Source organism: Sphaerodactylus townsendi, linkage group LG02 (assembly GCF_021028975.2).
Source record: "Sphaerodactylus townsendi isolate TG3544 linkage group LG02, MPM_Stown_v2.3, whole genome shotgun sequence".
Lineage (NCBI taxonomy): Eukaryota > Metazoa > Chordata > Lepidosauria > Squamata > Sphaerodactylidae > Sphaerodactylus > Sphaerodactylus townsendi.
The window spans coordinates 98,467,823-98,482,804 of record NC_059426.1 but is presented as its reverse complement, the minus strand read 5'-3'; the positions used below and the strand labels follow the sequence as shown (position 1 = coordinate 98,482,804).

Below are 14,982 nucleotides of genomic sequence, written 5' to 3'. Positions count from 1 at the left end.
CCCTTGGCTCGACAAAGCAACACAGGGAAGAGGAGGTAATTTTTTTTAAGTGGCGTGCCTCCATGCAGATGAACAGCCACGGCTGCAGCAGCTCCCGGGCCGCCCGCACACAAGTGTTCAAATGGCCCCAGGCCTGCACCAGTGTCATGTACACCGGTGCCTCGCTGCTCCCTGGGCCCATGCAGAGTGGGCCTATCCCTCTACCTGACAACAATATGTAGCTCATGCTACTCTTGGGCCTTCATCATCTCTTCCTACACGGCTTTGCTTACTTTTTTCTCCATCTAGCCTTTCCTTGGGTCCTTACTGACTCAAACCACTGTCTTTGGGTTTCCTGCTTCTGGGCTCCTTGGTGCTTAGTATTAATACTAACAACACAGTTTTTCATACTACAGTACTTAGGGTGCCCCAGGGCCTGATTAGGAAATACTGTTTGTGGCAGTGATAGGGTCTTGCCTCCTGTTGGCTGAACTGATAGAATACTAAGCAACATGTGGAACCAGCAGTTAAAACAGTTAGTCCCTCTATGGCCCTTTTCTGCAAGTGAAAGACTGTGGGGTAGAAAGGAGTGCATGCTACTGCATCACACACGAGAGACAATTTAGCTGTCCCACACAATTTAAAGGTGTTTTTAATGTCACGAATTAAATACAAATTGGGTTGGTGGTTCCTACAACCCAACTCATGTTTAACATATCTTCTAATTGGACCCTAAATGTTAACAGATACTCTATTAGTTCAGTCAACAGAAAGCAGAATCTTCATCACTGCCACAAAAACAAAATCACTTAGCACACTGACATATAGATTCGTATCAAGGACAAATGGTTTTATTTATTAAAATGGGAATAAAAAGCACTAAAATAAGTTTATTCACATAAAGGGAGAGTGCCTTGCACAGTATGTCCTTCATTTAGATTGTACATGGCTAGAAAATGGCCTGTGTCTAATTTAAGAAGTGATAAGTGCATGGTCAAATACTATGGGTATTTTGCAAACATCTATACCAATTAATGACCCCTAGAACTTTAAGAAGCTGTACTAACCACTTAATCTCTCAAACAAAGGAAATAATTAGACCTGAGCCACTCCACTGTTGAGCTGACTCAAGGAAGATTTTGGCTGCGATTATTCTTCTGAAGAATAGAAATTACTATCAAAACACTGGCAGCTAAAAAATAATAATGACATCTGCATATCCTTTGCCCTGTGGTCAGAGGTGTGTATGTTCTCATTTGTTAATATCATATAGCGTATTGTTGGCACTGGAACATTAAGGTAAATTCAGAGTTCAATTATAACAACCTGCTTGCCCCAGAGAAACCACCACCGTCCTCCTTCCACATTTTCAAGTTCATATTTCACAATGAGCAGTGACACAATAATTTTTCTAAGCATGGTATAGTGGTTAAGAGCAGTTGCCTCTAATCAGGTTTGTTTCCCAACTCTTACACATGAAGCCTATGGGTGACCTTGTGCTAGTCACAGTTCTCTTAGAACTCTCTGTTTGTAAGCCACCTTGAGACTCCTTGCAGTAAAAAAAAAAAAGCGGGATATAAATCCAAACTTTTCCCTTAAAAAAAAACAGATAGTAGATCCTCATCATTCTCAAAGGATTAACCTGGGATTCCGGTGAATGTCAAAATCCATGAACACTAAACAGGGGCATGGAGGGGGGGAAATAGCACCCAAAGCAAAATGGTGCACCCCTGCGCACCCCCCCCCCACACACACACACTTACCTTAGAGCAGCCAGCTGAAAAAGCAGCCTGGCTAGGCCACTGGCTAAACTAAGGTAAGTGAGGCAATTCCCCACCCCCCCCCACCCTCCTGCGGCCCCCACCCTGCTCTCCCCCAGTTATCTTAGTTCAGCCAGCTGCAAAGAGCAGCCTGGCTGGGCCGCTGCCACCCAGCCCTGCAGCCTGGCCCTGCCAGGTTGCTCCAGGCCACAGGGCCTGGCTGGTGGGGTGGGGCCAGGCAGGGGCACCCCAACCACAGGGCCTGGCTGGTGGGGCGGGGCCAGGCAGCGGCTTCTGCCGGGCCTGGCGAGTTGGGGGAAGTGGGAGGGGTGTGGGGGTGATTTTCCACCCCCACGTGACCCCAATGGCAGGTACCCTGGGCACAGCACCCCCCCCCATTGTAGCTATGCGACTGACACTAATAGGCAGTCAGAGTGCAGATTATGAGTAAGTGAAACTTTGAACCACAAACCTGCAAATAGAAAAGGTCTACTTATCTAGTTATAACATTTTGATCTTTTTCTCCCAAAGATGACTACAAGGTGTATACAGATTCATAAAAACAACAAAATCTAAACACCACAGATAAGTAACAAAGTCAAATATTTGGCTAGGCACCCCTGAATACCCTCCTAAACAAATGCAGTCTTGGAGAAAATAAAAGAGTAGGTGTCTTCCTGACATTTTCAGAAAGGGCATCTCACAACATTGGAGCCGCTGCTATGAAAGCCCAAGGTATAAGTATATTTTGGGTCTTAGTGGGGAAACATCTGCACAGGATTGCACTGTCAGTCTCTCTTGCTTCTCTACTACCTTATTCACAGTTCAAAAAATCCAACAGCATTAATCTAGCAGTGAATTCTGATATTGACTTAAGTAGTCATCTCAGTGTGCATTTGAGATAAACCACTTTGGAATAACAGGAATCTGAAGTGAACTTTGTTCTTTTAAAGTGCAACTTCAAAACCCACAAGGAAATCACTTGAATGACTACAAAGTAGTTGTTAGATCTCAAAGGGAAGCACTGATAAGGCCGATCCAATAAGAACTGGTTTATGACTATGACAACAAATCCACTCTGAGTTAACAAGCACTTTCCCAACTGTAGTAGTGCACTACTATATTAGTACACTGAGAACCAGAGTGTAGTCCAGGAAGGGGAGGGGGAAATGGGGACTATGTAAAATGTTAAACAGTGAAGTTTCCACCTGGATGCAAATACCATGGGTATGTTCCACTTAGAATGCAAATATATCTCCCAAATGTTTGTATAATGATTAATCTTGTACACACAATGACTACAAACTCTTGGAATACTAGGGATATATGTTAAGCCTTTATTCAATTGTCAGTAAAATCAGAAACACTCTTCAAAGGCCAGAATAAAATGGGCAAAGGGCAGAATGCTAGAAGATAGTTAATTCAACTTTACTGAACATTAATTGTATTTATAAAATCAATGCATTTATAATGTTATGGGACTACTTCACAGATTACATTTGCATGACACTAGGAGCCACTTGCCAATTCTGTCTGCAAAATAAAATGTGATATGGATGGGTTAAATGTGTGTCCACAGGTATAACCACTACCTGTGCTGAACAAGTGCTACCTTCAACAAGTCTGACAGGGAGAGTAACTATAGGAAAAGCCAGCTGCTTTCATCCCCTAGGCCAACATTCGCTAAGATTTATACTTTTAATTCATCCTACTTGAACCCGGATAAGTATCACCTACATTTAGGATGGAAAAGAAATGGAAAAATGGGCGGGAGGGTCCCTGAAGTGAAAGCACACTGGTAGGTTGATCTGCAATGTAAACATTTTGGAGTAAATATGTTTGGTTTACAACCACATTTCACAGATTATATTGCAAATCATTAATTAAGCTTCCCTGTTAGGAGGTTACTCTAAATCCAGGAATAGTGTGGCTGAACAAAAATGTACGCCTCTGGTATCATGTCACCTTACTTTCCTAAGGTTTAGTGGATCTGATGAACACGTCTCCTTTCAAATAACAGAAATAAAAAAAAAGTAAATTATGTTATTAACAAAACAATAGCTACATTCCAGCCCCTTTCAGCAAAGAAACACAAAATTAAAAATCTACAACTGCACTTGCCATCAATTATGAACAGTTCATAAATTACAAAGCTTTTGTAAACGACTTATAAAAAGAGCTGTTAAAAATATTAAAAGTGTTCCATCAATATCTGCTGGCTTTTAGACAACCTGCATCAAAGGCAGTGAAAATACACATGCAAAGATAGTAAATTATCATCAATAATACCTGGAGGTGTTCCAAAAAAGAGAAATTAGTTCAATCACTAAGAAACAAACCTCCCTAAAACTCTTTCACGTGAAGTCAGAAATACTGCCAAATAAGCACCTAGGTAATGTTTAAACTTGAAGATTTTGAACCGACATGACAACTACATAAATAATTTTTAAAGACACCTGCATTTTTGTACTATTTTACATGTAAGAGTTTTCTGCTTGAGATAAAGATCACACATCTCAGACTATCAAAGAATTTTTCTGTGTAAGAAATTTTTAGTCAAAAGGTCAATTTCTACTCAAGTATCATAACATAGATACATCAAAGAGTTTTATGTTGTTTTTAGGCTTATCTTTTAGGTCGTATATATGATACCTCTAAAATTTCTCAAAATATAAGATGAACAAAATGAGACTGCCAAGACAACATTGGTTGCCAGATGGACCCTTCTCTGACCACAATTCATGCACTGGCAAACTCATGGCTAGACTGTGATACACATAAGTGAGTCTGCTAAGGATCTTAAGCCACAGCAGAATAAGTCAGCCTAAGTGCAGACAGACTACCAAAGACCTCCAAGTTTTCTCTTCTAACAAGTCTATCACAAAAAACACATATGGTTTCCTAGCTAGTTACCTGTGATCACAGATATCATGGGGGGAATCACATTTTACTTTTACAGGATTGGAATCTATACTATCATGAACAAAGATCCCAGACAACATCACAAAATCATTCACGCCAGTTGGGAAACATTAGGGAACAACACTAGACTGATTTGGGAGACAACTGCAGCTTGAATAGAGAACTTCAGTGGAAATCCTATCCCCATGTTCACTCTTCCATAACTTGAATAAGGAGAATGTTTCTACAATTGCCCCTTCTAGCACTACCCCCCTCATTTCCATAAGGGCACCCAACTCTCTGGAACAGCTTTTGGAAGATAGGGGGGGTACATTTGAGAGCAGAAGGCAGCAAAAATCAGCTCTATGAACTCCTTCCATTTGCAGTAGTACAGGATACAACCAAGCATCTCAACTCCTCAAGCAGTTCTGCCCATTTTACATTATATATGCAAATAAGGACAAGAAAAGAGACCTGTAACAATCCTATGTTATATGCCCCATACCTATGCTTCATTATACAGTAATTTTGTCACTGCAGTGCAAAGAAGGTACACATTTGCAAAGAGTATAGGCAATACCTTTCAAGAGTTATTAAAACAAATATATCTTAAATTCATATGTAATGTTGTGGGAATTGGTACAGCTACAGAAGTTTCCAAAAGGCAAAAAATATTTGTGGATAAATAAAAATCAGAAAGCAGACAGATGCAGGCACAGACAATTTACAACAGAACTTACAAAGACTGTAGCCCACTTAGTCCCCTGATGGCCTCATTAGGAACAGTTTTCAGCTGGTTATTCTGCAGAGTGCTGTAAAAAAAATCAATAGTTTGAGAAGATTTGGAAGTCCCTTTCAACCAGTGCTGAACAAAATAATTCCCTTCATTGCAATCTGCCCCCACCCCCATAACTACTTGGGGGGGGGGGGGTTACTTTCAAAATCCTCTTTGAACCTTTCATTTATTTATTTTTAAAAACATTTTATTCTAACTTTGCATCCAATCAGGGTTCTCAAGACAGCAAATGTGAAAACATTTAAACAATTAAAATACTGTTAAATACAAAATTCAATTAAAAACATGTAGATAAACAACACCAGAAGGAGGGTCATAAACCTCTATTGTGGGTATGCTAGAAAACAGAAAAGTCTTCATTTGCAAGCAAAATATACTAATAGAGGGAGACAGACAGACTTTCCTGGGGAGGAAGTTCTACAGTTTTGGTGCCACAGTAGAAAAGGCCCTTTCTCGAGTTACCACCTATCCAGCCTCAAGTGGCAGGACAACTGAAGCAGTGCCTTCAGGGATGGCTGGCGTCTGCGAGTAGATTTGTATGTGAGAAGGCCATCCTTAAGGTATGCTGGTCCCAGGCCTTAAAGGCTTTTAAAGGTCAAAACTAGCATCTTGAATTGAACCCAGAAGTAAATTGGAAGTCAGTGAAGGTAGGCTGGAGCAATATGGTCCCTATTACCCACTCCAGTCAACATTCTGACTGCAGCATTCCACTACCAATTGCAGCTTCCAGACAGCCTTCAAGGACAACTCCAGATAGAAATCATTACAGTAATCTAATCTAAATGTTACCAGGACATGCACCACAGTGGCAAGAACTTTCCTAACGAAGAAGGGCCGTAGTAGGCTCACCAGCCATAGCTGCTGAAAGGCACCCCTGCTGTCACCTGTCTATCCAACAGAAGTCCCAGATCCAGGAACAGCCTCAAGCTGCAACCTGCTCCTTTAAGGAGACCCCATGCAAAACAGGGGTAATCATTTCCTGGGTCAGACCTTCCCCCAACCAGTAGCACCTTCACTTTGTTGGAATCAAGTTTCAGTTTGTTAGGCCTCATCCATTCTAAAACTGACTCCAGGCACCAGTTCACAGTTCCAAAGCTTCCCTAACATGTGCCTCTCCCAATAGCTTTGCATAGATGTTTACATAAATGTTATGTAGATATAATATCTTTTGCCAGTTATCCCATTCCAATAGTCCCAAACAAATGTTTTTTTTTTTTAATTAGAAAGGGGAGCACTCTGATTTTTAGAGATTAGCACACTGGTTCAAAAACTCTAATGTGCAATTCAAAAGAGACTCAAATGGGTGAGCTGGAGGCCCTGGCCTTACCCAGCATTGTCCTCCAGGTTACTGTGTACAGCATCAAACTAGGCTAGTAGGGTGGAGTGGAGGAGTGTCTGTAGTCCATACAGATTCCATCGCCCTCATCAGACAACCTCCCTGTGGCCTGTGTACAGAGTTTGTTCTTGATGCTTGGCCAGAAAGACAGTTTGGGACTGCTGGTGATTTACCACTCACCCTGCTGTCCAGCTGCCTCCCTGCTTGGTGGAGGTAGTCTCAGAGGTGGTGGTGGAGGCTCCCACTACAGTGGTTCTGGGGGATTTCAATCTCCACTTTGAGGTTGCCTCTGATGGTTTAGCTTGGGACACACTCAGCTGGGAATGCTCTCAACCTTAGTTCATTAGTTGTGGGACTCAAGATCTGTCCCTTATCATGGATGGATAATTACCCGGGGAAGGTTGTCACTCCCCCTCTGCAGGGGTGATGGATCGATTAAGATGGCTCGCCCTGGAGGAGGATGGGATCCCAAGGAGCTCTGGGGCATTGCCTTGCCGACATAGCTGGCACTCCTGAAGAGGCCCTGGTCTTCCTTTGGAATGGTGAGACCAGGAGGTCAGTCATCATGATCACTCCTGAGAGCTCTCACCCCACTGGTACAGCCCTTTGAGCCCCATGGTATACTGGAGATCTGAGAGCAATGAAGCAGGAGGGACAAAGGCTTGAGCGCAGGTGGTGGAAATCATGATGTGGAGCTGACTGGACACTGTGAGTGCCCATTATCAGGCCTACCAAGTGGCAGTGACGAAAGTGTATTTTTCTGCCCCCATTGTGTCCACAAGTAGCTGTCCTGCAGAGTTATTTAGGGTGGTTAATAGCTTGCTATCCTCCACCTGGAGGACTGCAACTGAGGTGTCCTCTGGTATCTACTGTGATGATTTTGCTGCACACTTTCGAGATAGTTGCTCAGATCTGCACAGGATTGGATTCCACCATTGAACAGCATCCTGTGGAGGTACCCAGAGCACTGTCTGGCCTGGTTTTATTGAACTGATTTCAGTTTTTGGGATCTGAAGGCATGGACAATTTGCTTGCACCGATGTGGTCTACTACTAATCCCCTGGACTTTGTCCATTCTGGATCATAAAAGCAAGCCAGAGGGGGCTGGCCCAGTAGATTCAGGGGGTGGTAGATGCCTCTTTGGTGGAGGGAGTACTGCCAGTGCTTCCAGAAGTGGCAGTGGTCACCCCCTTTTGAAGGGGTCTCCTTTGGATCCTATGATGCCCAGTGGCGAACATCCCATTTTTCAGCAAGGTCCTGGAAACAGTGGTTGTGCCTCAACTACAGGCTTACTTGGAAGTAATTGACTTTCTGGACCCACGTAAATCTGGTTTCAGGTGTGCTTATGGCATGAAAAAGGCCTTAGTCATCCTGATGGATGACTTTTATTGAGAGAGACAGGGGAAATATTACCCTGTTGATTCTCCTTGATCTTTCAGTAGCTTTTGATACCATAGACCATCGTATTTTCCTGGACCAGCTCCGGGGAGTGGGGTTGGGGGCACTGTTGGGGAGCTCCTCCTATCTTTGTGGTTGGTTCCAGGCCTCGATCCTGTCTCTTGCACTGTTCAACATCTACATGAATCAGGGGATTTGGAGTCAATCAATAGGAGGATGACACCCAACTCTATTGTTCCATTTTATCAGTCAGGAGAGGCACTCTGCTTGACTACTGCCTAGAAGCAGTTTTGGACTGGATGAGGACAAACAAACTGAGGCTGAATCCAGACAAGATGGAGGTTCTCTGTGTCCTGGGCTACCAAGTTTGCAAGATCACAGGGCACCCATTTCTGGATGGGATTGTATTATCCCAGAAGGACCAGGTGCAAGATGTTCCTGGATTCATCGCTGTCCTTTGACCTCCAGGTTTGGTGGTGGTCACAAGCGCTTTCCAGAAGTGTCTGGTTCACCAGCTCTGCCTCTTTTTGCACACAGGAGACCCAGCCACAGTGTTATACACTCTGCTAATCTCCCGATTGGATTACTATAATGCACTTTATATGGGGCTGTCCTTAAAGACAAAGCTGATACAGCATATGGCAGCTAGGCTGTTAGCCAGTATGTCTGGAGAACTCACTGGTCCTTAAGGAGCTGCACTGGCTCTAAATTCCCTCCTGGGTCCAATTCAAGGTGTTAATGTTGATGTACAAAGCCGTAAACGGCTTGGGCCCTGCCTACCTGAAGAAATGCCCATGTCCGTATGACTTGCCCAGGCACTGCAATCACAGGGGGAGTTGCTCCTGGTGGTACTCCCTCTGCTGAGGTGTGGAGGCACTCTGGAGGGCTTTTTCTGTGATTGCTCCCAGGCTCTGGAATAGTCTCTGCTTAGAGATTCACCATGAAGCTACCTGTTATGAGTTTAGGCGCACAGTGAAGACCTTCTTCTTCACCCAGGCATTTGGTTAGCCTCCATGAAAACTCCCTCTACAGCTGATGGTCTGGGGCTGTGTTGGGGGTTATTCTAATTTGATTTTTATTTTAAATGTTGTATTTTGTTCATTATGTTTTTGTTATGTTTTGGAGGTTTTTTATATTTTTAAGCCACCTAGAGATGCTAGTTTGAGGTGGGGTATAAATATCATAAATAAAGTTCTAAGAATAACATGAAAAACTTATTTGCTTAGTATATGGTGGCCACTTCAGACAGAACCATGTTGAGCCTGTGAATAGTTAAGTGCCATAAGAGTCTGGTCATGTTAAGCTTGTCATCAGAAATGCTGGTGAGGCTTGATTTTGGAGAGGCAAAATCAGAGGCTAAGTGGTCCCTGCAACATTGATAGACCTACTGGGGCTTGGTGCTGTTTAATGCTGGAGCCAGTAGCTCTGTCAGTATTGAAGGCACCACTCCCCAGAAACTCTCCCTGTGAATTAAATGTCCCATCAGCCCCTGGTTATAGGGTGGGGTGAAAGAATCACCCAGGCTATTACACATTAACTGCTTCCACACTGAGCAGCTTCCACTATATTCCAATTGAAATTGATACCACAAAACTTTATGAAGTCTTTGGATCAAACACTTAAATTTTAGTTAAGTGAAGAAATAATCATTTGAACACAATTGCAGTTACAGTCTACCTTTTCAAAAAGATTAATCCACCATTAAAATTGTTTTACAATAGTAATTAATAGTTTTTCATCTTTCTACTAACAGTCCAGAAATTCAAGCTATGTTTCAGTGAATATGCTGCCTAGACAAGAGAGAAAAGTGCCACCTAATGAAGCTCTAGCATCTAATTACTTACAGGACTTTGAGTTCCTTCAATCCAGACAAGGCCTTTGGATGAATAAATGCAAGGTCATTGCCAGCCAGCCGCCTGGAAAATATTGTAACAACAACAATAATAATGGAATACAAAAATAAAGCATATTTCCAATTGTCTAATAGATTAAATCATCAGTGGATCAAAATGTTGAAACAACTTACGTGCTTCAAATAAGATTGTTCAGCATTTATGCTTCACATGTATTAGTACTCACTCAACTTGCATGTTTTTAAGAAGTCATAAAAAACTGAATTATCAAAGTCTTTATTTGCAAGCAATGTTTAAACAAGCATCAAACTTCATTCGCATTATGAGTTGTAACTGCCATAACTGTACACTAGACATGCAGTCTACAGTCATGACCCCCATAATCTTTTTTTAACCTAAGAAAAAATTGATAGTAGTTTAAAACTCTCTGACTTCACATCTATTCCTGCATAAAGGCAGAACACATTATGTATAAAAGAGTGTTTAAAGATAATTCTTTTACCATTCCAAATATTTTCACTACTGGGGGATTTCTTATATTTTCTTGCCATGTAATTCCACTGCCAGACCCCTTGTCAATATATTTGCTAAAGGTGGTTGTCACCTATATATTTGAACATTATGAAGATAACCTTAATTCTTGTCACATTCAGAACTACATCTTCATCTGATTTCAGTAAGACTGTATATGCCACATTTGAACTGCAAGCAAACTGACTTCAACAGATAGGAAAGTGTTTTCCAAACAAGAAGGGCAAACTCTTCCCACAAGCATCCAGCTAATAGAACAGTAACAGCTTTTGAAATGAAGTTACCATTTATATTTTCCATGTACTCTGTTCAAACATATATTTACTGTAAGTCATTGTTATACTTCAGCCAAATTCATTGTTATACTTCATTGTTATACTTCATTGTTATACTTCGGCCAACTTCAGCCAAATTAATCGCTTTGTTATCTGCTTTCTAACCTTGGCTACAATACAAAGATGTCAGCACAGATTATAGGATGCATCACAAAATGATACAGTGGGAATGTTTATACAAAATAAGTATTCTACTTCAAAATTGAACAAAAGTAATTATGCTACTGCTTCAGAGGCATATGAAGTAATACTTTAGGAGGACAAAGAAACATAACCCTAGTGGTTTCAAAATTAGTTACTCATACCATATAAGAGGTCACAGTGCTAACCTAGAGCTACTTTATTGAAGATGATCAATGAGATAACTTTACATGTTCTTCCCACAAGTCAGTAAATGCTACCTTATCTTGGGTAATCTTTGAGGCTTGTTGCTTCCTTCAGCCTCCTGTGTTTAGGCAAACCAACCACAGCTCAAATTTTACGTCCTTTGCTTTTCACTGTCTGCATATCTTAAAATATGCTGAGAAGGAACCACATCACTATTCTCCTGTGCCAGTTAAAACTGGGGTTAAATGAAGGAGGAGGCTGGCCCCAAAGGAGGCCCCCACCATTATCAAATCCCTAAAGCCAGTGATCTTCAAAAAATTGTGTTGGGATACTTCCCTGGTGCACAGGGTGCATGTCAACTAAGAGTGCATGTCAATTTACATTTTAAACAACAAATCCAAACTGCACCTGTAAAAGCACTATCTTGAACCTAAAGCCAACTATCTATGTAACCAGTCTGAACTATTCATTCACACTTGGTAAGCAGAGTGCAAAAAATAATAAAGCCAGTTTTGTAACAAGTTTCCAAAAATGTCTTGCCTCCAAAGCAGCCACCTAATCCTACGCAGTCATTCTTGAGAGGTGAGAGGCCAGACAGCCATTATGGGAAAAACCTGAAAGGAGGAGGAAGAAGATGGAGCTACTTAAATACATCTTGACCTTCTCCCACTAACTGCCTGGCACATGGCTCCCTCATTCCTGCCTTCATTTTGATAGATAGAAGAAGCAAAACAAAAATGTTTCCCATACCAGGCTCATGTGAAAATCAGCTCTGTGCCCATGACTTCTTTTTAACATTTCCTAGGCATTTATCGGCAATATAAATCTTGTCATCTTAACAAAAACCATACTAAATATAACAGAAATTTTCATATATATCATTCACCAGATATAATGCATAACTTTGACATCAGGAGCATTGTGGTGCAGAGTGATCAGCTGCAGTACTGAGTCAAAATTCTATCAAGACCTGAATTACATCCCAACAGAAGTCGGTTTCCGGCACCTGGTTCAATGTTGTCTCAGCCTTCCCTCCTTCTGGAATGAACACCCAGCTGGTTGGGGATAAAGTGCAGACAGCTGGGAAAGGCAATGGCAAACAACCCTGCAAACATAGTCTGCCTAGTAAATGTCATGTGACATTACCCATGGGTCAATAATAACCAAATGCTCAGCTAGGCCAGCTCTTTGCCATTACCAGCCATAATGGAAGAAACTGGGTTGGCCATGCTGGAAATGGAGAAAGCTGCACCAGTGACAGATGAAGCTAGGCCAGGCCGTAGTGTGCAAGTGATGGAGGAAGCCACTCATCCTCTCACCTGTCAACTCACCTCTTTGCTGCCTGAACAGCAGCACCAACTCATCCCCCACTCACAAGCACCTTTACCACCTCAGGAGGTATATAGGAACTATGCAGACACAAACAAACCTACCATTTTTTGGAGGCAATTAACCCAGTGGTGGGATTCAAATAATTTAACAACCGGTTCTGGTGGTGGGATTCAAATAATTTAACTGGTTGTTTACAAGCACAATTTTAACAACTGGTTATCCCGAAGTGGTGTGAACCTGCTGAATCCCACCACTGAATTAACCCCCTAATTTTTTAACAGCTTGAGATTTTTTTTCTGCTAGTCTTTGGCCAGTCTCCCTCTCTAACCCAAACTACATGTTATGGAGGCCATGGGTCCAACCCATGGCCATCATGGCCATTTCGGAGCATAATGTAGCCATTAAAAATTGATGTGAGGGCCTGATCCTGATTTCCTGGTACTGCTGCAGCACTGGCCCAGTCTTGTGTTCCCTTCCATGTACCTTTTCAAGTGCCAGAACAGCCATGAAAAGGCTGTACCACATTTGAAATGGCTGGGGGGTGGGGTTAGGGGGATGGGAACAAGATCACCTAATGCTGCCATGGGTAAGGACCTGGATTCAAGCACATAAGGTAGCTTTGTATGAGGAAAAAGAGACTCAAGGATCAAATAGAATAAACTTGAATGGAAATTCAGTTTGCAGCACTGTAACAAAGGAGGAGCATTACTTTTAATTAAGAAAGGCTGGAAAAGAGTCACACTATAGCAGCTAGTAGTACATTTATATGACAGTAGCCTTGGACCCATGGGATAGTAGAGGGTAGAAGTTAAGCAAATCAGACTCACACACGAAAAAACCCCTGAATTGTTTTAGTAACTAGATCAGCAAATATATACAGTCAAACCAATACTGAAAGTTTTGAGGCCAGCCAAGCCTAAAAAACAAGGACTGTATATATAGGGATGCAAGGCAATGAGGTATAAGCAGTTAGTTTGAGTATAATTTCAATAGATACTTCATAAACCGTTCATAAAGATTATTCATAAAGATATATTGTGATTATTTAACTGGATATAAAGGTAATAAACACACATATAATGAGAGCATGTCATAAACATTGTCCATGAGGCACGAAACCTGCAATAGTCATATTTCGTTCCAGTCAGTTGAAAGTTGAACAAAATTATATCTGTTAAAATGTTAACTTATTGATGACAGTAAATTGTTTCTTTATTTTGCTGCTTTTATGAAAGCAACTGTTACCATATTGCTACAAAGATGTAACATATATAATGTCCAACACAATTTAAAATAACAACTAAAATGACAGTTTATATTTATGCAGCTATTTCTAATAGATTTACCTGAACGCACTGAAGAAATTTCTGTTGAAAAAACGGACTAGCGCGACAACGCTGCTCTCATGTATCAGGTTGCTGTCACGTAGAGTTTCTTCATCACTTGCTGAAGCTGTTGTTGTCTACTACTACAATTCATCTTAATATTTTGATTCATTGAATTTTGAGATACTCAGACTTTCAACTGACTGGAATGCAATATGACTATTGTAGTGCTCTCGTGGCCTCATGGACAATGTTTATGACATGCTCTTCATTATATGTGTGTTTATTACCTTTATATCCAGTTAAATAATCACAATATATCTTTTATGAATAATCTTTTATGTGAACGGTTTATGAAGTATCTATTGAAATTATACTCAAATCCAACTGCTTATACATCATTGCCTTGCATCCCTATATATACAGTCCTTGTTTTTTAGGCTTGGCTGGCCTCAAACCTTTCAGTATTGTTTTAGTAACTACCATTTTAAATATTATAAAAGTAAACATTGACTGAATCCCCACTGAGAAATTAAATATGGATACATCCAGATTTCAAAAGAACGACCCATTGGATACTCACCGTGAAGGGGTCTTCTCCTGGGTGGTTGTAGGCCATCTTGTTTGGGTTTTTCTCATCAACAATCAAGGAGGCAGGGAAATCTACTTTGGTCACTTCCTGTAGGCGTGGTCAGCTGCCTTGCCCCAGCATCTGGACTGTACGAGGATCTGTGACTCCAACAAAATGAGACAAGAACAATGGAACCACCAAACACACAATAACATGCTGAAAAACAAACCTAACCTAACAACTCTGAAGGACCAAAGTTCAAAGGAATTCTCACACAGGCTCTTGAAACTCTCTATCTTGGAATGTTAACTCCAGTAATTTTGCTGCATGAAACACATTAACTGAGAAGAACGAATAGGGAGGGCCAAGCAGATGGTTTATATCCACTCCAGGAGAAGACCCTTCAATGTGAGTATCCAACGGGTCGCTTCCTCCTGATGGTGTAGGCCATCTTGTTTGGCATCTACCTGGGCAGTGACTCCAGTGGGTTCCCATAATCCTCCGATAATGTAATTCCAGGATTCTCCTTCCAAAGGAG

General features: G+C 41.5%; 1 protein-coding gene across 1 annotated transcript in view; it reads right to left on the bottom strand.

Annotated features, from left to right (window-relative positions):
* The window catches only part of LGR4 (leucine rich repeat containing G protein-coupled receptor 4), a 119,703-nt gene that overhangs the window by 42,184 nt on the left and 62,537 nt on the right, over positions 1 to 14,982 (bottom strand). The window contains exons 3-4 of the mRNA XM_048484373.1: positions 10,015 to 10,086; positions 5,381 to 5,452 (exon numbers count right to left, since the gene is read on the bottom strand). Coding sequence (XP_048340330.1) covers positions 5,381 to 5,452; positions 10,015 to 10,086 — 144 coding nt within the window. The remainder of the gene's footprint in view (positions 1 to 5,380; positions 5,453 to 10,014; positions 10,087 to 14,982) is intronic.